At 46.0% G+C, this 19552-nt stretch overlaps 1 protein-coding gene across 14 annotated transcripts in view; it reads left to right on the top strand.

Moving 5' to 3' along the window:
* Positions 1-19483, top strand: part of NUP85 (nucleoporin 85) — a 37397-nt gene extending 17914 nt beyond the window's left edge. For 13 of the 14 annotated variants that reach the window (XM_057714697.1, XM_057714687.1, XM_057714695.1 and 10 more), the window contains 16 exons: positions 1324-1394; positions 2121-2164; positions 3308-3377; positions 4897-5018; positions 7945-8079; positions 8184-8306; positions 8524-8655; positions 8903-9009; positions 15432-15515; positions 15671-15736; positions 15942-16093; positions 16841-16958; positions 17063-17163; positions 18295-18446; positions 18820-18921; positions 19303-19483. In XM_057714697.1, coding sequence (XP_057570680.1) covers positions 1324-1394; positions 2121-2164; positions 3308-3377; positions 4897-5018; positions 7945-8079; positions 8184-8306; positions 8524-8655; positions 8903-9009; positions 15432-15515; positions 15671-15736; positions 15942-16093; positions 16841-16958; positions 17063-17163; positions 18295-18446; positions 18820-18921; positions 19303-19404 — 1681 coding nt within the window. In that variant the 3' untranslated portion in view covers positions 19405-19483. Of the gene's footprint in view, positions 1-1323; positions 1395-2120; positions 2165-3307; positions 3378-4896; positions 5019-7944; positions 8080-8183; positions 8307-8523; positions 8656-8902; positions 9010-15431; positions 15516-15670; positions 15737-15941; positions 16094-16840; positions 16959-17062; positions 17164-18294; positions 18447-18819; positions 18922-19233; positions 19274-19302 lie in introns of those variants that run through there. The other variant, XM_057714693.1, reaches the window with a different exon arrangement.
* The last annotated feature ends 69 nt before the right edge of the window (positions 19484-19552 follow it).

The following is a 19552-nucleotide window of genomic DNA, read 5'->3' as shown; positions in this document are numbered from 1 at the left end:
CAATGTGTGCAAGTTACTTCACCTCCTGCTGGCCCTGTTGTAGCTTCTGTTCATCTTTAAATGTAGCCAGAAAAAAATACATATATAAGGATGAAAATAAATGGAGCCAGTAGGTGGCCTTTAGGTCTCTCCATTTAGAACTAACATTTCTTGCCAAGGATCTGCATCTTGGTAACAGTCAATTGCTTTTTTGTTTTTGTTTTGTTCTGCTATTTCCTCTGTGTGTGTGAGTGTGTGTGTGTGTTTCTTTTGTATTATTTCCAAAACAAAGACCCAGACTGATGGGCCTGTAGGTCTCTCCTATCTCAAGCAGCATGTGGTGATGATGGAACGATGACCTTGCTGGTGCCACCTGCTTAGTTTTAGAACCCTTTCTACCAAATTTTTAAAAATTAATTTTTATTGGAGTATAGTTGCTTTACGGTCTGCTATTTCCTTTTTGAAGAACTCTATTTTGAACTAATTTTAAACTTACAGAAAAGGTACAAAAATAATAGATTTCTGTATATCCCTCACAAAGCTTCACTTATGTAACTACATTACTGGTATTTAAACCAGGAAACTCAAACATTGACGTAGTATGATTAACATGAAGACCTTATTTGAATTTCATTAATTTTTCCACTAATGTCCTTTTTTCTTTTCTGCAGCCAAATGAGGTTGCATTTAGTTTTTTTCTCCCTAGTCTCCTTCATGACCTTGACACTTTTGAAAAATATTGACCAGTTATGTTGGAGACTGTCCCTCAAACCTGTCCCGGGTGTGTCTGGTGTTTTCTCATGACTGGACAGAGGTTATGCATTTTTAGCAAGAACAGCACAGAAGCGGTGTGATTCGTGCTTCTCAGTGCGTCAGATCATGAGGTTCCTGACGCTGATGTGGTCTCATGTTAAGGTTGACCTTGATTGCTTGGTTAATGTGGTTTCTGCTGGGTTTCTGTGCTATAAAGTTACCATCTTTCCCTTTGTAACTTGTAAAAGTATTTGGGGGAGAAACCTTGAGACCATGCAAATCCCATTTCTCCTCAAATTTCAGTCACTAATTTTGGGGTCTGTCACTGGGTCTCATTTGCAACAATTAACATCAGTGTGGACTCAGGATATATATTTTAGTCAGTGGGTTATATGGCCTTTTACTTACTTTGTTGCTCAAGTTGTTTCAGCTTTGGTCATTAGGGGCTCCTTCAAGCTGGCTCCTGTCTTTCAACAAGCTCTTATTATTTTTTGTTGTTGCTGATACTTTTTATCATCACAAGATGTTCCTTACTTTCTTTCACCACAAACTGTTCCAGGTTCACTTTGTGTGTCATTTCATTTCTCGTAGATTGGTTCGAGTGAGTAAAAACTACCGATCAGTCATAAGAGCATGCATGGAGGAAATGCATCAGGTTGCAAGTAAGGATTTTGTTTGTTTTTATGTCATAATAATTGAAGTATTTATCTGGCTATAAATACTACAAGTTAAAATCTGATTGACATTCCAGTTCAAAACTCTTACTTTCCCATCTTACATAATCCCTAATTTTTTGGCAATTGTCTTGAGTACGTTTTTCTTTTTTTTTTTTTGCACTAGAAAAAAATTTATTTTTTATTTACTGCTGTACAGCAAAGTGACTCAGTTATACAAATTTATATTCTTTTTCATATTCTTCTCCACTATGGTTTTATCATAAGATACTGAATATAGTTCCCTGTGCTGTACAGTAGGGCCTTGCTGTTTTTCCATTGAGTACGTTTTTCAAATGAGAACATATTATATTGGCAGATATGAGGCTGAAAGGCCAAATTAAAGATCTTTGACAAGCACATTCCCAGTCCTTTGACCTTGGTGATTTAAAGTCATCTTAACCATGAGAGCCATGTGACTCCTAGATGTTGGGTAGAGTCTTACATGACATGGTGATCTCTATGTTTGCTGTATTGTAGTTGAAAGAGCCACTTGTAATTTGAGGGCCTTGGTTTGAGATCATTGATCTACAACAGAGATACGAAGCATTTTTTAAAAAATCTATAGTGAAAATGGGTGGTCTTAGAAGGCACAAGCCACAGTACCTATATATGAAGCTATAACAGTAATACTAAAGTTCCATTGCTCACTTAAAATGTTTTGTGTTTTGTTAGTTGCTGCTAAAGATCCAGCCACTTGCCGCCAGGTTAGCAGCCAGGTAAGGGGGTTTTGTTGTACTGGCACCTTTATGTCCTGCTGTATCCTCAGCACCCACCTGGGGTGGCATTGCAATCACTGTTTTTTGCAGGAATCTCTCTTCTTTCCAAGTAGACAGGCAACTCCTTGGGGTGGTAAGAATCACCTTGAATGTCCTGATGCCTCTTTCAAGGCCTAGCACATTGGAACACAAAGATGTGCTTGATAAATACTTGTATGAGTTTTCAACTCTTAAGGGAAATATAAATCCTAACCACATTGTGTCACCTGAGATAGTGAGCTAAGCTTTTGGAAGCACTGGTTGGTCTCATAAACTGTACTCAACTAATGAACCCAGCATTTTTAAGATGCCAGTTGTTATACTTTAGTTGGAAGATGACTTAAAGAATCCTCTTTCTTTGGTTAGAATTTTGATATTGTTCAAACTCAGTAGTGAATAGGGACTGGTGCACTATCTCTGTCGTCAAAGCGTTTATTTTTCCTTGTGATTAAGGTATTTTGTGATTTTGCACAGAAGAATGGTGGGGGAGGGGATATTGCATATTCCAAAGGGCAGGGTCCAGACCTGATTTATTGTGGGGTTTTGTATTGGTTTTTTTTTTTGCCACACCATGTGGCATGTAGGATGTTAGTTCCCAGACCAGGGATCGAACCTGCACTCCCTGCATTGGAAGCACGGAGTCTTAACCACTGAACCACTAGGGAAGTCCTGGGTTTGCTTTTTAGTAGACTGTTTTGCTAAGTGTCAGTCCCTTGAATACCAACTTCACAATTTTTGCTGTATCTGTATATTATAATATTATCTAGTGAATATTTTTCTGAAAATTGTCTCTCCCTTTTTACTCAAAGCCTCTTCCTAAATCATACTATTCATCAAGATCATGAGTGTAATGAGCTAGTTATACTTTTCTAACCCACATTAAACTAAAACCACAGCCATTAAAGTAGAAAATATTGGTTTGTGTCCCACTCCCTAAAATTCTCTCAGTGGCTGCCTTGCAGGAAACCTTGCCGTAGGAATAGTCAATAGATGTTGAGTTAATGAATGACCATCGGGTGTTTCAAGCTCTGCTTTGTTTCTTTGCTCGAAGAAAAAACCTCAGGAATGTTTTCAGTGAAAACTTTGTCTCCATTTCTTCTTTAGGTCTCCAGTTTGTCGGCAATGGAGCTCATTTGGAACCTTTGTGAGATTCTTTTTATTGAAGTAGCCCCAGGTGAGCACAGAATCATCTTGTCACAACATCAGAGATGTCACCCTGCCCTTTTGTGGGTTGTGATGAATGTTTTGTTGCCTGGAATGCTCTTTGCTTTGCTTTTCATCAACATAAACATCAGAAAGTATTACATGATACCCAAAGACGCCTGCCATTTCGTCAGATACTACGAAAAGAGTCAGACAGACTATCTTCTGAAAACCTAAAATCTTAGGCAGGTGACCCCTGAAAAATACCAAGAAAACAGATGCTAAACTAGCGTGCAAGAGGGGTGGTGGATATTTATATCCTGGACTGGTCAAGCTTAAGAGAGTTTTAGGAGAAGCTAGGGAAGAGGCTGGCACGGGTTCTTCCTCAGCCTCCGAAGGAACCAACCCTCCCAACACCTTAGTCTCAGACTTTTAGCCTCCTGAAATGTGAGACAATGTATTTCTGTGGTTTAAAATTTAAAAAAGGAAAAAGGTTTGACGGATTTGAGGAGGGATTAGGTGGTGGGAGGCAAAGTCACTTTGAGAATTCTCTCGCCAGTGGTTGGGGCAGGGGCAACCCTACAAGTTAATGGTCCACTCCGAATTATTCCGTTGTTTGAATTAAATTGTGGTCAGTACAGTATCCTAGTTCCAGTGGGCTCTCTGAGGAGGTGCTGCAGGATTTTTTTCATTCTTTTAATGGTTTATGTTTACTGTTACTCATAAATGTGTGTTAATAATCTCTGTGCAGTCAGAGCTTTTATTCATGCTCCTGCTAAAGCACTGAGCAACTTGAAATTAAAATTAGTTGTTTGTCTGCCCACCTCCTCCAGTAGATTTTGAGGGCTGTCACTATGTTTTTATCATTGTTGCATACCGGGCACCTGGTCTGCACCAGGCCCTATATGGCCACCACTTACATAGCCAGTGAGTATTGCATCGTTGTGAAGAATTTGGAAGGTGGTGGGGGTGGTGAGGTGTGAGTCTTATGTTCAACCCTTCCCAGGATTCAGTGAAAGGTGGAGCTGCCCGGCACAGAGGAAGCATTCTGTAAAAGTCCATTTGTGGGCTTCCCTGGTGGTGCAGTGGTTTGGAATCTGCCTGCAAATGCAGGGGACACGAGTTTGATCCCTGGGCTGGGAGAATCCCATGTACCGCAGAGCAGCTGAGCCTGTGCACCACAGCTGCTGAGCCCACATACCACAAGTATTGAAGCCTATGTGCCTGGAGGCTGTGCTCTGCAACAAGAGAAGCCACGGCAATGAGAAGCCCACGCACCACAATGAAGAGTAGTCCCGACTCGCCACACCTAGAGAAAGCCTGCACGCAGCAACAAAGACCCAATGCTGCCAAAAATAAAAAAAAATAAATAAAACAATTAAAACAAAAAAGTGCATTTGCTAGCTTAGCCCTTTATTCAGGACTACATGAATGCTCATTTAAGAGGGATAAACCACTTTCTACATAGTCAGCTCGCCTGCCCTACATTCTCTGTACTTTGGGAAAGTGGAATTTACTGCTATTGTGTGTGATGAGAGTTTTCCTTCCAGCTGGCCCTCTTCTCCTTCACCTCCTTGACTGGGTCCGACTACACGTGTGTGAGGTGGACAATTTGTCGGCAGATGTTCTGGGCAGTGAGAATCCAAGCAAACATGAGAGCTTCTGGAACTTGGTAAGACCCTTGTGCAGGCCAGGCCTCTCTGCCTTCCACCTTATATTCTCTTTTCTCTGCTCACAGGCAGACCTGAGGGTTTGCCTGCTAAGCCTGCGTGCACTTGGTTCTTTGAGTCTGCAGTTGTGGAGACAAGCTTAGGTCTTTTTCCCTGCTCTGTGGGAGAGTTTTGAAGTAAGTTATCATGTAAGAAAAGTAATGCTTTGTAGACTTTGCAACGAGAAGGGAATTTTGATTTATTTGTGGATCTAAGGATGAGAAGACGTGAAGGTAATACAAAACCAGTTGATGGGTGCTGGGGTAGGGTTTTGATATAAATGAGCATGAGGGTTGTTTTGAGGAGATAGAAATGTTCTAAAACTGAATTGTGATGATGGTGCACAACTCTTTAAACTCATTAAAATTCATTGAATTATACGCTTAAACAAGTGAATATTTATAATGTGTAAGTTGTAACTTAGTAAAGCTATTAAAAACAAAGATATTGGGACTTCCCTGGTGGACCAGTGGCTAAGACTCCACGCTCCCTGTGCAGGGGCCTGGGTTTGACCCCTGGTCAGGGAACTAGATCCCACATGCATGCCGCAACTAAAGAGCCCGCATGCTGCAATGAAGATCCCACGTGTTGCAACTCAGAGCCGGCGTAGCCTAAATAAATAAGTAAACGTTAAAAACAAAAACACAAAGACATTGATGATCCCGAAGTCATTTTGGGTTATCAGTTTGACAGTCAGCGTGTGCATATGTATTCTACATCTGTGAGAGCGGTATTTTCCCGTTCACCCCTACTGACCTGTGACCCAGTAAGGAGGGACCACAGAGGAGGTTGTTGGTTGACTTGAATAATGGAGAGTTATAAAATCTGAAATTCAGCTAAGGAGTTGTTGTCTTTGAGGCTGTTTCTGGGCCTTTTGGTGCTAGGAGATCTGTGCAGGTAAGAGGGAGAGCCTTTGCTTAGAAATTATTGGGCCTAGATTTTGAGCCTCTGATTCATTCACTGAGTATTTATTGCGCGCTGCTGTTTGCAGGCACTGAGGAAACAACCATGAGCGAAGCAGGCAGTGATTCCTGCCATTACGGAGCTTGCTTCCTGGGTGAGGAGACAGGAAATTAACACAGAAACAAGTAAAATATGTAGCATGTGTAAGTGAAGTGCTGTGGTAAGAAATAAAGCCAGGGAGGGAAATCGGGAGTGCTGGTGTCAGGGAGCCTCCCTTGTGAGGTGACACGTGAGTGGAGACCTGGAGGAGGTGAGGAGGGCTAAGGGCTTTAGCTTTTAGAGAGTCAGTGTAGCTTAATGGTAAGAACAAGGCCTGTGGTGCCAAACTGCCCAGGTTAGCATCCCAGCTCTGCCTTTTACCAGCTTTGAGATCTTGAATGATTTACTTAACAGCCTTTAGGTTCCTCATCTGTATGATGGAGATGACAGCAACTTGTGGCTGCTATGATTGAATTAGCTGAAGGACATAAGCGTGTGAGCTAGTTTGTGGACAAGGTTAGAGCTTCCATTTTACTCCTGAGTCAGATGGGGTGAGGGCGATGTTGGAGAATCGAGCAAAGGAGCACTGTGATCTCACTTAGGTTTTCAAAGGGCTCTCTGGCTCTACTGCTGAGAACAGAGCAAAGGCAGAGCCGAGAGATCAGTCTGGAGGCTCAGGTGACTTGGACAAGGGTAGAAGCTGAGCGGAGGAGATGGTGAGAAGTGACTTGATTGTGGGTGCAGTTTAAAGATACAGTGATAGCATTTGCTAATGGATTGGATGTGTGAGAAATAGAAGAATGTGGGTTGGTGAGTTGGAGGCGACTGGGTGTTTACTTTTAGGCACGTTAAACAAGATGCCTCTGAGAGCCGAGTGGAGAATTCAGAGACGGAAGTCCAGGCTAGAGCGAGGAATTGGGGACTTGTCAGCATGTGTATCCTTGGCTTTTTTGAGCATGGCTTAATATAAGAACTTTGTGTATGTTTTATGTATGTACTTGTACGTATATCATGTTGATTGTCATTATTCATGATAGCTACAGTCTGTGACGTTGCCTGGAACCCTGAACCACCGCTCCTTGTAGGGGAATTACAGGGTTCTTTTGAGCCTCTGGTCTCAACATTTTTGTCAGCTGATCAATTTATAATCTTGTTTTACATACGTTTCTGTTTCAAGACACCTTATTTAATATGTGTTGTTGATTCATTAACATTGAGCTCACGGCCAGCAGTACTGTAATCCTTGCCTGAACGAACATGTGTGTCTAGCACGTGTTTTCTCTGTGTGGCACGTCATAGCCTTCTTTGCACGTGGGAACTGGGCAGCACTTCAGCACAGTGCCTGGGGGCCTGACAGAAATGCAAAGAAATGTGGCACTAAATAGATCGCCAGAAAGACACTTGTTTAGTGTGAGAGCTGATACCAGAATGTAGAGTGCTGCCTTGTTCAGCCACAGCTGGGAATGTGCACATAGGTGCCTCAGGTTTTTTGCCGCCTGCACATGTCCACAGATGATGGTGAAAGCACCTCGGATATTGACTTTGGGGTTACAAGTAAGCTTTAGCAGTTAGGCATATTCACAGATACGGACTCTGAATAGAAAGGATCGGCTGTATTTATACCAGGTGTTTGTGTGTGTGTATACATATGTATATATATATGTATGTATGTATTTGAACTGAAACTTTTATGAGCCCATACTTTATTTGATGCACTCTGGTATTTTTTATTTTCCATTTCATTTATTCTTTAAAAGTTGCAGTGGGTTACAACGTGCAGTTTGAAAAGCATGGCCTAGGTTAAACCCGGGGGATTGGATGAATGGGATTACCTCTGGAGGGAAGGAGCCATCACGCTTCTGCAAGGCTAGGAAGCCCGTGTGGGCTGAGGGGACTGGCTTCCGAGCCTCCTGTGAATGCTTGTTGTGTTCTTGGCTGTCCCCGCAGGTGACCGTCTTGGTGCTGCAGGGCCGGCTGGATGAGGCCCGACAGATGCTCTCGAAGGAAGCTGATGCCAACCCGCCCTCTGCGGGCATGTGCCGAGTCCTCGGGGACCTGATGCGGACACTGCCCGTTCTCAGCGTACGTGGGAGCAGCCCTGCTCTTCTGGGTCATGGAGATGGGTGCGTTCAGTGAGCCTGAGGGGTTCGTGTGGTGATGGCGTCTCTCTGCGTCTCTTCCCGTAGCCTGGTAACACTCAGACGCTAACAGAGCTGGAGCTGAAGTGGCAGCACTGGCATGAGGAATGTGAGCGGCACCTCCAGGACGGCACGTTTGCCTCCAGTCCTCACCTCGAGTCTCTCTGCAAGGTCTGTGGGAAGCAAGTCCAGGCTGGGGTCCAAGCTGGTTTCCCCCTGGGGGCTGTGGCATCCAGTGCAGCAACGGCAGGAACTGGGTCCTTCTCGGACAGGGCTGTTTATTGACTCTGAGGGGACGAGAGAGCTTTCAGCCTAGATGCTCCATGTAGGTCAGGAGCATTATTGGGAAGTCGCCCCCAGAACTAAGGGAAAGCATCTCTCTTCTCAGATCATGCTGGGAGATGAAGCTGCCCTGTTGGAGCAGAAGGAGCTTCTGAGTAACTGGTATCATTTCCTAGTGACCCGGCTCCTATACTCTCACCCCACAGTGAAGCCCATGGATCTGCAATTCTATGCCCAGGTGAGTCTGAGGTCCTCGGGGTGGAAGTGGGGAGTAGGAATCCTGGGGGCTCTTCTCCCTGCGGGGTCATTTCCACCATGTGGCCTCATTGAGTGGAACCTCCCTGGAGAACAGGAAGGGGCTTTCCTTTGGCCCTTTTTGAAGGACCCCATCGCCCTTCTCCAGGGTTCCCTACACAGCAGCCCTGCCTGCCCCTTTGAGTCTCTGCTTCCATCCGGGGATTGAATGGGTCACCACCTTTCCACAGTCCAGCCTTGACCTGTTTCTGGGAGGTGAGAGCAGCCCAGAGCCCCTGGACAACATCTTGATGGCAGCCTTTGAGTTTGACATCCACCAAGTGATCAAGGAGTGCAGGTAGGACCCACTGCACCATCACCATTCTAACCGTCTTAGGCCTGAACTTCAGTTAAGTACATTCACAGTGTTGTACAACTATCACTGCCATCCTTTTCTAGAATGTCCTGTTCCTTCTTGTTGGTGTCTTAACCTTCTTCCCACAGACCTGCTCCCCCTCCACAGCCGCATTAGGTAGATAATGACTTCTCTCTGGACAAGCGTGGGGGCCTTCCTGAGGCTTGAGGGCTACTGTATCTATAATAGTTTGCATTTCAGGGATGTTTACGTAAAATAATGTTGTAGGAAATGACTTTGATATGAAAAACCCAGAAACAGCCAGCAAGCTTATTTTTTGGAACCTGATGGATGTTCATCCCCCTTAAGGGGCTTCTCAACAGCCTCACTCCCTGGTGAGCCAAGAGCTGCCACACCATCGGGCTCCTGGCTGGGCCTGTTCAGAGCAGGGATTCTGTATCAGCCCTCTCCCCAAACCTCTCCTGGAACCTTTAGCAAGGCAGGAAAGGGAATGTGAAACAATGAATCCAAGGCAAAGCTTTCCAGAAATTCCCATGTGTAATAAGTGAGAAAGAATTTACCCTTCTTGTGCAGCCTGGAAAAGTAGGTGTTGCACCAAAGACTCGCAGGGAGAAGGTTGGGAACTGGAGCAGATGGTCTTGCTCAAGTATCAAATTCATTGACCTTGACTGGATCTTTATTAGTAGATCTGGGCAATGCGAAGGCCTTAACCACCCCCCATCCCCCAGTACCTGCTCTTGCTACTTGGCCGAAAGCAAGCCAGGGCTTCAAGAAAATGGTGTTAAATTTGAAGAAAGGAAAGGGGGTTTTGTGTCAATATTCTTTTCACAAACCTGTAAAACAGGGACTTTAGTTGGAGCTGGAAGATGACTTACAGCATTCAGCTTTTGGTGGTTGGGGGGCGGGGTGGCGTCCGCATGGAGGGGTTAGTGAGAATAGCTTACAGAGGCACACACGTCACTATTTGGCTTTGTCAGGGTCTCTGCCCGTAATTGAAAGTAATAGGCATTCCTGAATGTGTTGTCTGTAAACAGCAGTGGGATGTTTCCTCCAGGGCTTCCTTCATAAGCCACATTTGGATTTTTAAGATGTTTTGACCAGAACAAGGAGGAAGGACAATAAAAAGGGAAAGCACCTTGTTCTTTAAAGCGGCAGTAAAAGGGAAAGGTGAAGACGTGCCAGCGGAGCGCAGTGGCTTTTCTGAACGCCATGGAAAATGGCATCGCTCTCGTGCCAGTCAAGGAAGGGTCAGGCTTGCAGCCCCTCAGTCTGCGTGTCTCTCTGCCTTGGCAAGCAGGAAGGGATCTGAGCTGCTTCTATTAGCTGTGAATCTACAAGCTTGGGTTTTTCTGATCAGGAAGCTACTTCCTACCCTGTCCTGAAAGAGGCACTGAAGAGCAAGTCCAGGGACCTCACCCACGAATTGCAAGAAGTGCTGAAGTACCTGCAGCAAGGGCAGCACAGTTTTAGACATAGGCCCTCCTCGTGAGCACTTGCTTTCTCACATGTCATAGCAGTCAGGCCCAAGCTCAGTTCCCAGGGAAGAGGGGTGTGTGGGCCAGTGGGCTGGTGGTATAGAGAAGCCTTGCTGCTTTGGGTATGACATCAGCTGGATTCATGACTACCCTGTGGAAGGGGAATGAGGGGAATCCTTTTCCGAGGTGCTAGAAGGGAGCTTTCTGTAGGGCACCTCATTATCCCCAGGTCAACTACATCAGGCCCTGAGGGGCAGAGTGGGGTCCTGAAGCAGAGCACAGAGGCCCTTGGAGGCCACAGTTAGTCAGCCCTTCCTGAAGGGCTACGTGTTTGCCTGTTATCCCCACAGCTGAAAGGAGAAGTTGGGAATTCTCCAAGAGCTGGTTTCCTCCCCTGTGGTTTGCAGCTGCTAGTTCTTGCTGTCTAGCAAGAGGAAAACGGGAACTGGCACGCGCTTCACTGGGAGCTAGGTGAGACGGCAGCGTCCTGGTGTCCTTAAAGCCCTCCAGAAGTATCGAACTAAAAGAAAGCAGGCCATCAACAATGAGTGGATAAAAAAGATGTGGTACATATATACAATGGACTATTACTCAGCTGTAAAAAGCAATGAAACTGGGACATTTGTAGAGCCATGGATGGACCTAGAGACTGTCATACAGAGTGAAGTGAGTCAGAAAGAGAAAAACAAATATCATATATTAATACATATATGAGGAATGTAGAAAAGTGGTACAAATCAACCGGTTTGCAAGGCAGAAATAGAGACACAGATGTAGAGAACAAACATATGGACACCAAGTGGGGAAAACGGGGAGGGTTGGGGGGGAATGAATTGGAGATTGGGATTGCCATATATATATCACTAATAAGAAAAAAAATACCAAATTGTACACTCTAAATATATGCAGTTTATTGTCTGTTAACTGTATCTCAATAAAAGTTCTTAGAAAAAGAAAAAGAAAATAGGTATTCCTTCAAAAACTAAGAAGTCCAGCCTAATGTTTGCCTAACCTAGAATCTTTTTGCCAGACCTTTGGCCCTGCCCATTACTTTGGCTGCAGGGTAGAGCAGTGTGTACAGACCCTCACGCTCTTCACAGAAGGTCTGCGGCCACGAGAGCTTGGCTGGCAGAGGCAGTGGTTGCTGCAGAGCCACCAGAAAAGCAGGGCATGGGGTTGGCGTAAGGGGGCGACAGCAGCCCCAGTGCAGGGCAAACGGCCCGTTGGAGGGTTACAGTCGTTAACCCAGTGTAGGGCCTTCACCATAGGCCTTGGCGGGTCTTCCGGCTCCAGCGTTCTCCCTTTGCCATCAGAGGCCACTCCAGGGCAGATAATTAAGCCTTCCCTGAACATCTTTGAACAATGAGCTTGTTCACTTGTTCCATTTAGAGCCCACGGTCAGAATTCTCCGTTTTATGTGTGTGAAGATCCAAAACCTGTGTTGTTCAGACTCGCACAAGACCCTGGTGTCTGTTTTCATTTAGCACTTCGTCTGATCTCAGTCACTCAAGCCGTGTCCCTAGTTCTTGGCCTCTGTGGTCGCTGCTCTGCAGCCCTGAGGCTTGTGTGCCCTCTGGGAAGACACCTGAGGGCTGCGCAGACGGGCATGTGTCGTGGCTGCCTTAGCTCTGGGGTCTCCGCAGCCACCTTGCTGGCTGTTTTGCCATAACCATCAGCTGGAAGTCTAAGTAACAGCAGCTGTCCTGGGAGGCTGCGGTGTCGTTTCCCCTCGCCCAGCCTCCTCCCCCACGTCTTTGTCTTATTCAGTATTTATCAGACATCTGTTACGTACCCCACACTGTACCAAGCGTTGAGATTGCAGCAGTTTTTTTTTGCATGGAGTTTATAGTCTAGACCAGATGTTGTGGGACTCCTTAAAAGAGGACCCTATATGAGGTTGGAAGTCTGGAAAAGCTCCTTAAGGAGGCTACATTTAGGTTGATTCCTGAAAAGTTCAGTGAAGAACGCTAGAAAAGGTCATTTTAGGCGGAGAGAACGCATGGGAGAAGGCACAGGCAGGGAAGAAATATGGTTTGTTACCTGCTTAAGGAACTGCAAACATCTCTATAGAACCAGATGACTAAATGGGAGGTGGTTTGAATTGGTGATAGGGGTAGGAAAGAAATCAGGTTATCAAGGACCAAATAAACTGTTCCCAACAGTTTTGACTTTATGGAAATGGGGAGCCACTAAGGATTCTCAGCAGGACAGTGCCATGAAATGTGTGTTTGAGAAGGAGCAGTGTGAAGACTATGAGAGCCGTGAGGCTGGTGGCTGGGAGGCCAGTCCTAAGGCCAGTACAGTCATCTTTGTGCACAGTGGTAATAATTACAGGAATGGTGATAATAGTTCACATTTATTAGCTTTTATGGAGTATTTCATTTTATCATGCAACAAACCTTAGGTGCTGTTATTTCACGCCTGTCTTACAAAGAAGGAATGTGAGGCCTGATAAAGTCACCCTGCCAGCTAACAAGGGGCTCTGTGGGTTTTTGGACCCAAAGTCTTTCACCGAAGTCCCTACTGTTTACTTAGCTCTTAAGTACTAACCAGTCTACCAGTAAGTCCTATTAGCTCAACTGGAAAACATATTTCACAACTAACTACTTCTCAGTCCCTCTCCAGCCACGGCCTTGGCCCAGCCACCATCACTATTACCCTGAACTGTTAACAAGTGGCCCCGAACTGGCTTCCCACTGTCACCTGTCTCTCTATTGTCCATTATCACAGAGCAGCCTAAGTAATCTCTTCAAACTTAAACCATGTCCTCCTCCTGCTTACTGTCCCAGTGGTTTCTCCTCACAAGGCCCTGAGTGAGCTGGCCTCCGCCTGCCGTGAAGTTTGAGTCACACGGGCTTCACTCTGAAGTGGGAACAAGACAGGCTTACTTTCCACCACTGGAGCCTTCACACTGGCTGTTTCCTCTGTTTCAGGAATGCTCCTTTCCCTTGTCTTCCTCTGGCAGATTCCTTCTCATCCTTCAGCCCTCTGCTCAGACAGCCCTCGTCACTGATTTTCTATACAGAACTTATTCTAGGAGGGGTGGGGATGTGCATGATTTTATATGTGAGGAGGCAGCTTGTTTTTACATCGTCTCAGTTTACACCCTCCTTTCTCACCTTATATACCATTTTATTCTTAGAACTGGTCATTTCTGATTTCATCTATTATATTTGACTTTTTCATAACTCTGAAGATAGCTTCAGAATCAGTTAAGAGCAACAACATTATCCAGTGAGCCAGGGTTTGCTTAGGGAGCTGTCATAAAGAGATACCATATTTATTGGGACTCTTGTCTAAAAAGGACAAAATCAAGAAGGAACGCAGCAGAATTACAAAATTATGAAAGTCATCGATAAAGGCAATCCTGGACCAAGGAGGCACTCCAAGAATTTGAGCAAAGGGAGGTCCCTGCTGGCCCAGTGGTTAGGATTCTGGGCTTTTGCTGCCGGGGCCCAGGTTCAGTCCTTGGTTGGGGAGCTGAGGTCCCGCAAGCCCCAAGGCGTGGGCAACAACAACAAAAAAGAATTTGAGTGTGTACTTTGTATAGCGTGTAACGAACTTAAAGAACTTAGTGTTCGAGGGTGGTAATAGAAACAGAGGTGTTTTTGAAAATTGGCATGGTGTTTTCAATGTCAGATACGTGTGCACATCTGTTAGTAAAGTTGGGATATATCTAATAAGTGAAAGAAATTCAGAGAGGCCAAATGACATTCCCTAACAATGGGGTTCTTTAGCAGATGCAGTATCACAGTATCCGTATCCCTAAGATCAAGGCAAAAGCTTTAAACATTTACCCAGTAATTCAGTGTAAATCAATCCCTATTCTTTTTATCCTGAGAGCAGAATCGTTTACCTTAATGTATGATTACACCTGCGAAGCTGTACTGCCCTTAGTAGTCTGCTCCCTCCACTTTACTTGGGGTTGATTTTGCCTTACAGAAAGCAACCATTAGTTTCTTTTCCCTCTCCCAAGGTTTAAACAATAGGCATTATACACAGATACAGAAAGACCTATACCAAGTAACAAATGAAAAACACAACTCAGAATGATGTACACATGCTGACAGCACGTTGGCACACTCTACACAAAATGATATTAGAGAGTTTACAGAAGCTGGTGACGTAAGACACGTAATCAGACCATTAGAGGGCCCTAGAAAATGTCATTTTTAACAAGAGCTACAAGTGATTCTAAGTTTTGATTAAAGTGTGGTTTGGGGAAGGACTTAACTTTCAGTATGTGTCAGATTACATATCCAATAAAATCAAATTATAAATCATGTAATCGAACAAAAACTATTTTCTTTATACAAAGTATTAATAGATAACAGAAGATGGTTTTTAAAGTGTCATCAACAGTACACTACTCGAAACCGTGCAGCAATGAGCAACGTTAACAGCAAATTCAAATGCAAAAGATGTTCTTTTGAGTTCCATGTTGCATCAAGAACCAAAACCCACCAATCTCTCAGTCCTTTTTTTTGTTTTGTTTTGTTTTGTTTTGTTTTTTTGCCGCATTACGTGGCATGTGGGATTGAACCCATGCGCCCTGCATTGGAAGTGTGGAGTCCTCACCACTGGACCACCAGGGACGTCCCTTTGAGTCCTTTTCTTGTATGTTATTCTGTACCCACAGTCTCTGTATCTAATTGGGTCCCTGGATTTTATTTCATTTTGTGTGTGACATTCTCTATTGAAATGTATCACTGGCTGCTGCTTTGGGTGTTGTGTGTCCTTGGTGTCCATTGTTAGTCCCCACCCAGTGGGCAGAAACTGCTCGCTCTGCTTCCAAATGGGTTCCAGCTTGTTGGCCGTCCCTTCCATCCTTTTGAAGCAAAAGACTTGTGGGGCTCCTGCTTCTGCTCCACTCATGTGGGCCATGGCCTCTCATCCTGACTGCTTCTCGCCCTGTGTCTGAACCTGTAGCATCGCCCTGAGCAACTGGTGGTTTGTGGCCCATCTGACAGACCTGCTGGATCACTGCAAACTCCTGCAGTCGCACAACCTCTAGTGAGTACGCTATGGCCATGCCAACCCTCTTCTTGCCGCCACCCAGGCCCTTGAGGGTGGGGTGACCGAGTGCCTGGAAGGGAGGTTGGGCTGCCGAAGGCGGCCCCGAGGAGAGCAGGCAGGGAGTCTTGGTCTCATGTGACGTTTTGTTCCAGCTTCGGATCCAACATGAGAGAGTTCCTCCTCCTGGAATACGCCTCAGGGCTCTTCGCTCACCACAGGTAGGGCAGGCCCGGGGTGCAGGGTGGCGGCAGGCGCCTGGCAGCGGGCAGCTGCCAGTGGAGCTTGGACTGTATCCTCTCCCATCTGGTTCCTTGAAGGCCACAAGGGTCTGGGGGAGGAGCCGCCTTGGGTGCTGATTCCCAAGCCCCAGGGCAGCCTCTGGGCTCGCCAGACCCTCATGTCTGTCCTCTCGGACCTGTGCAGCCTGTGGCAGCTGGGGGTGGATTACTGTGACTGCTGCCCTGAGCTGGGCCGAGTTTCCCTGGAGCTGCACATTGAGCGGATCCCTCTGAGCACGGAGCAGAAGGCCCTCAAGGTGCTGCGGGTTTGCGAGCAGCGGCAGATGACTGAGCAAGGTGAGCCGGCCCTCCTCCCAGCATGCCCGCTTGTGCTCATGCCATGCAAGCCAGACTGGAGAGAGTCTGGGCACCAGGTGCCAGGAGGTAAACTGAAACACAGGAAGATCACTGGGGAGAGACAAAGAGCTAGGGATCTGTTGGCACCTAGAAGCAGATGAGCACATGGCCTGGTTATAAAGGTCCTGACGTACTTCTCTCATGCTTTCACCAGAGGTCAGGCTGGGGTAGGATTGAGGTGACCTGTCCCAGGTGGGTTGCCGTTGCTGGCTAAGGCTGGCTGGGTGGGGAAGCAGGCACGGAAGTGGCTCAGGAAGTGCACAGGGAGGAAAGGATGCTGAAGGCTGCCCCTGCTCTTCTCCCCTCGCTGTTGAGTGACAAAAACCTAAGTCGTTATTCTTCCCAGAGGCATTGCATGTTTATGACCATCTATGAAAGCATATGGCATTCAAGACCCAAAGGATGGTAGGATTTTCAGCACGTGGACGGATGGTGGAGGCGCTGATCTGTGGGGAGCAGTACAAACATTTTTGCCACCCCTCAAATGAAACCCACTCACAAAGCCAATCCTGCCAGGAAATAATTTATAAACCTCAAGAGTTCCTAGCTCTGCGGGCCAAACTGTATTTGCAGCCCACAGAGAAGCCATGCAAAGCTCAGAGGACGTGGGAGGCCGCTCCTGTGCTAGCAGGGTTCAGGAATGGAGTGATCTGTAGGGTGAAAGTCTTTTCTCTTTTCCCTGTAAAGTTCGCAGCATTTGTAAGATCTTGGCCATGAAAGCTGTCCGCAACAACCGCCTGGGCTCTGCCCTCTCCTGGAGCATTCGAGCCAAAGATGCCGCCTTTGCCACGCTAGTGTCAGACAGGTGGGCACAGCCTGTGTGTGCTTCCTGGGTGCCGCCTGGGGAGTTGGGAGGCTGAGGAGGGGGGCCTGGGACTGCTGCTCTGATCTCTGGGCCGGGCCTTGCAGGTTCCTCAGGGATTACTGTGAGCGAGGCTGCTTTTCTGATTTGGATCTCATTGACAACCTGGGGCCAGCCATGATGCTCAGTGATCGACTGACGTTCCTGGGTGAGTCTCTCTGGGCTCTGACCCTGGACCTTCAGCACAGGTGGGCAGTTATGGAGATTGGAGAGACTGTTCTAGGCTTTTCCAATCTAAAACACTTGGAACCCTCTGTGCCAGTCTCTACAAAGCATATTTTTTGGTAACATTTTATTTTCCAGTAATTTCAAGCTTAGAAGTTGTGAAAGTAGTGTAAGGAGTAAGGAACTCCCATATACATTTTACCCAGATTCACCAGTTATTTATATTCTGCCTCATTTGTTTTATTCTCTCAATCAGGTTTTTGGGGAACAATCTGAAAATAAGTTGGAGAATAAGAACATTCTCTTGTATAACCACAGTTATGAAAGTTAGGTGGTTCAACATTGATACAATACTCTCATCTAATCCATGCTCTGACTCCATCAGTTGTCCCAGTAATGTCCTTTATTTTGTCCTGGTTCATGAATTTAGTTTGCAGTCTCATTAGTGTCTCTGCCTTTGTTGGTGCTTCCATAATCTTGATGTTTTTGAAGAGTCAGTTCAGCTCTCTTGTAGAATGTTCTCACTTGGGGTTTATCCATGAGCAGCCTCAGATTATGTATTTGGGCAGGAATTCCACTGAGGTGATGTCCTCCTCAGTGCTGTCTGCCCCTTATTGGTGGAGTTCACTTTGGTTACTTGGTTAAAGTGGCATCCACCAGGGGTCTCCTCTGTGCAGCACAGATTTTCCCTTTAATAATTTGTGGAGAGACACGTTGAGATTATTTAAATATCCTGTTTCTCATCAAACTGTGAGCCACTAGTTTAGTAACTACTGGTGGTTTTCTGACTGCCAGTCCTTGTGTTTCATAGCTGGCGCCCACTGGATGGAAGGCTTCCCCTCTGTCCATTTTATTCTTTCATTTACACCAGTAAAGGCCTTGTGGATTATTGTATTGAATCTGTTACAACCCCTGACTCTTGTTTATTTTGATGCTGATGTTCTCCCAGGGTTGGCTCTCTGGAACCCTTTAAGGGTGTGTTTTGAATCCTTTTGTTCTCGTTGGTGCGTGAGCTTGGAGGCCGCTCTGAAAGAATTTCCCTGCTCTGTGGAAAGGCTGGTCTGGGGTCTCTTGTTTTGGGTCCAAGGTGACGTGTGCGCCCTTTCCTGCACAGGCAAGTACCGCGAGTTCCATCGGTTATACGGGGAGAAGCGTTTTGTTGATGCTGCTTCTCTTCTCCTGTCATTGATGACGTCCCAGATTGCCCCCCGGTCTTTCTGGATGACACTCCTAACAGACGCCCTGCCCCTTTTGGAACAGAAACAGGTACAGGTTGAGTCCACAGTGATTTTCTTCTCTGCCTTTTATCCTGTAGCTGTTGCAAATGCATATACATCCATCGTCTCCTAAGTAGTGGGGGGGTGTGTGTATACTCCCCCAAAGTGCCCACTCTGGAGATCCAGTATCTACACAAGAAACATGACTGACTTTGAAATGCAGCAGCTGACCGTGCTTAGCCCAGGACCCTGACAAGAAGACCTGGGAGTGAGAATGGGAGTGCTCTGCCCTCTCAGAGTTTGCATATAGAAAGTGTCCTTCTCCAAATGAGACCTAAGAAAGGCTCTCAACTTGAGCCCATGCCAGACCACTGCAGGCTTTGGCTGGGGAGCAGCTAAGTGAAGCAGCGTCTCTCTCCTAGGTGATTTTTTCAGCAGAGCAAACATATGAGCTGATGAGATGTCTGGAGGACCTGACCTCAGGAAGACCAGTGCGTGGAGAGCCTGAGGCCCAGCAACTCCAGGTCAGCTGAGCTTTTCCAGTTTGTTGATTCCACAGTGGAGATAAGAAAAGGCTCCTTCTAGCTCAGGTGCCTCCCACCCCACCCCGAGACGTTGGCCCCTTACAAATTTGCATGCCCCTTAAGTTACCTCTTAACCTGTAACTGTGACACACCAACTTCTTTTAGGAGAAAATGGGGTGATTCTAGTGTTCTGGTCTCTCAGTTTTTTCTTTCCTATCAGTCACAGTGGTCCTTTGCATGCAGCTCCATCTCTTACATTAAGAACTTGCTAGAAGATACTACTGAATGTCATATGCTTTTTATCTACCTTAGGATTAGATAGTCTTGGGAGCCATAAAGGGGAACTTCCTGCTGTGCCTCATGCAGGCTCTTTGCTTCTAGGATGATGACGTAGAGACGACCAAGGTGGAAATGCTGAGACTTGCTCTTGCACGAAATCTTGCTCGGTCAATTATAAAAGAAGGCTCGTTGGAAGGTTCCTGAGGCTGGCTCCAACATGTATCTTTGTAAGGCAATGTATATACATTTTTAAAAGAATAAATGTTTTCTTTTGCAAATATAAGGCAAGTTCTTATAGAACTTACAGTTCTTACATCCAGGGAGTTTGTTTTTTTTTTTAAGATTATTTATT

Source organism: Hippopotamus amphibius, chromosome 17, assembly GCF_030028045.1.
Source record: "Hippopotamus amphibius kiboko isolate mHipAmp2 chromosome 17, mHipAmp2.hap2, whole genome shotgun sequence".
NCBI lineage: Eukaryota > Metazoa > Chordata > Mammalia > Artiodactyla > Hippopotamidae > Hippopotamus > Hippopotamus amphibius.
The sequence above is the reverse complement of the archived record's forward strand: the minus strand, read 5'-3'. Positions and strand labels throughout refer to the sequence as shown.